Consider the following 2,767-nt stretch of genomic DNA (forward strand, 5'->3'; position numbering starts at 1 on the left):
GACCGCTGCTTTTCTTAAGACTGTGCGGAACAGCGATCCACACAAACCCAAGCAGCTGTTCCTTCACTCCTGTCACTCTGAAGGGTGAATCAGCCCGATCGACCCCAGCGACCCTCCCCCAGTGGAGAGCTCAGTCTGAACAATCGGCTCTCGTTCAGCTGCGACATTAAGCGGAACGGCGCTGATAGAACGAAACAGAAAAATCGAGTAGATGGCGACTTACCAGCATGTACAGGTTTTCCCAGAAATCCTGTGTCATGAGACGGAACAAGGCGAGGAAAGCCCAGCCGAAGGTGTCAAAACTGGTGTAGCCATAGTTTGGGTTCCTACCAGCCTTCATACACGTGTAGCCTTCAGGGCATTTACTGAGACAAAGACAAACACAGACACTGATGTCAGCGGTGCAGTCCTACAGCTGAAGGTAGCCACTAAGTTATAGATTTAAATTAATTATTTGTATGCCGAAACGTTTTGTAGCAACGCATATAATAACAGGTGATGCATTTATCTCATTTCTACAAGCATGTCCACAAAGCGTGTTTCTCCTCCATCTTGTCAGCATGCTCTGCTTTATTTCCGTGTCGAGTGTGTGTGTGTGTGTGTGTGTGTGTGTGTGTGTGTGTGTGTGTGTGTGTGTGTGTGTGTGTGTGTGTGTGTGTGTCGGGGGCTTCGTTTGTGTGTGTGTCCACAGTCGTAGCCGAGGCAGTGACGCTGTCGTCGGCATTTTGTTTTAGCCTTCTTAAAGCACTAGTTTGTAATAGAAGTTCCTGATGCTCTTTTCATTCCATCAAGAGCACTGCTGACTGAATCAGGCATGTGAGTCATGTGACTTAGCTTGCCTGCTAAGTGTGTCCTGGCTTCAGCATTGACTGATGTATGTGATTATTATTCAAGGGTCTTTATACAAAGGGGGAGGCGGTACAGCTACATCAACATTAAAGGGGAAACAACTTCAATAAATATTTAATCAATATTTCATTTTTGGATTTGTGGCAGGGACGGGAATAAGACAGCAGTGTGATCCAGTCCTGGTTTTGCTACGAGTTTAATAAGACACACCTATACACCGGGGGCTAATCAAGCACATATTAAAACCTGGACTGGGTGAAACTGCTATGCAACAGGAGTCTTATTTCCATCCCTGCTTGTAGGAAATACTATCCTCTTGTAGATCCTTTCCTCTACAGATAGCAATTAAACAATTTAAAAGACATTAATGCTACTACTACTACTACTAATAATAATAATAATAATAATAATAATAATATTTAAAGGGCACGTACCCAGAGTCCGAGCTGTTACCACACAGAAGGGCATCTTGAGCTCCTGGGATAAAATAAAAATTTGCTGAAAAGAAAAAAAAGGGGAAAATAAGAAACCATTTCAGAGACTGCTGCCAACGTCTCAACTCATATTGTACTGTATATATGTTACGTTATTGTATTGTATATATGTTACGTTAACATATTGCATTACAAACCGCTTTGTAGTTTTCCATATACTTAACAAATTGACATTTCAAAAATCTAACATGAAATACTACTGTACTGCTATTATGGCTTCCGGTAGACTTTTGCGATCTCATTGCTTTACATGAAGTTTCTTTGATTTACATGAATGAAAGATCAAAATGATGTTCATGATGCCACAGGTGACGCTATCCTTGTGACACAGTGCGTTGTGAGCCTGGCAGTAAAAGGCTTACTTTCGTTCATAATGTACTCCTCCCAGTCCAACCCTTTGCTGCCGTTGCTGAAGTACATATCCGTGGAATTGATGGGCCAGATCACACACTTCTGACGCAAGTTACCCATAAAGAGCTGTAGCCCAATCAGGGCAAAGACACTGAGACAGAACACTGTCAGGATCATCACATCAGACAGCTTCTTTACAGACTGAATCAAAGCTCCCACGATGGTCTTCAGCCCTGAGTAGAGGAGGAGGGGGAGAGAAGAGGCACAGAGAGAGCATCCTCAGATTACAGACAAGCCCCATACAGCAGAAGGAGCAAATATTAAGAGCTACTCCTAACTGCGTTAAGAAAAAACTAAACAAAACAAAAGTAAGTTCAATGACAAGCGTTTTGACATTGAGGTATCTGGTCCAACTTATTTCTGAATGTAGGATTATTGTTTGATAGCTATGGATTACAGATCTAACGCATCACTTTGGTTTTGCTCTACCCTGATTGTTTTATAGATTTGGACTAAAGCACAGCTAAACTTTCTTTCATTTTTTTTTGGTTATCCAAAAAAAGGCGGGGCTTGGCTCCTCTGTTTCATCGTGATTGGCTGAGGGAGTTGACAGAGCTTATTATTCATTCATTCATTCATTCATTTTTTTTTTATGGAATCCTTTCTCAGCCAATCGCAGGTAAGTTGACTATTTATTTTATCATATTTTTATTGGAGACAAAACGTTATTCTGCATAACTGTTCCTGTAAGCAAAATAATTAGCATTTATTGACAAAAAAGCAGCGATGAAACAAGTTAAGATCATTTCAAATTCATAGATTTATAAATCTATCTATCTATCTATCTATCTATCTATCTATCTATCTATATAAACTTATATAAAGTATTATGCATTAGGGATCTATCTTATTGATGTGAACAGTATCTTAATAGCGCCACCCTAGAATTTATAAAACTCTATAAACTTTTAATTTTATTATTATTATTATTTTCATCAAAAGTAACTGTGGGAAACACCAGTGGTATTAGCTAGCGGGTGGCGATACTTAGATGATTAAAATAGACCCCTATC

General features: G+C 40.0%; 1 protein-coding gene across 3 annotated transcripts in view; it reads right to left on the bottom strand.

The window, feature by feature from the left end:
* LOC117966961 (sodium channel protein type 8 subunit alpha) overlaps window positions 1-2,111 on the bottom strand; it is a 37,889-nt gene extending 35,778 nt beyond the window's left edge. Inside the window, exons 1-3 of one of the 3 annotated variants that reach the window (XM_059020298.1) lie at window positions 1,706-2,111; window positions 1,284-1,347; window positions 224-365 (exon numbers count right to left, since the gene is read on the bottom strand). In XM_059020298.1, the coding sequence (XP_058876281.1) occupies window positions 224-365; window positions 1,284-1,347; window positions 1,706-1,871 (372 nt within the window). In that variant the 5' untranslated portion in view covers window positions 1,872-2,111. The remainder of the gene's footprint in view (window positions 1-223; window positions 366-1,283; window positions 1,348-1,705) is intronic. The other 2 variants (XM_059020300.1, XM_059020301.1) reach the window with 2 other exon arrangements.
* Window positions 2,112-2,767: the final 656 nt, after the last annotated feature.

The sequence above is a fragment of the Acipenser ruthenus genome, unplaced genomic scaffold (assembly GCF_902713425.1).
Source record: "Acipenser ruthenus unplaced genomic scaffold, fAciRut3.2 maternal haplotype, whole genome shotgun sequence".
Lineage (NCBI taxonomy): Eukaryota > Metazoa > Chordata > Actinopteri > Acipenseriformes > Acipenseridae > Acipenser > Acipenser ruthenus.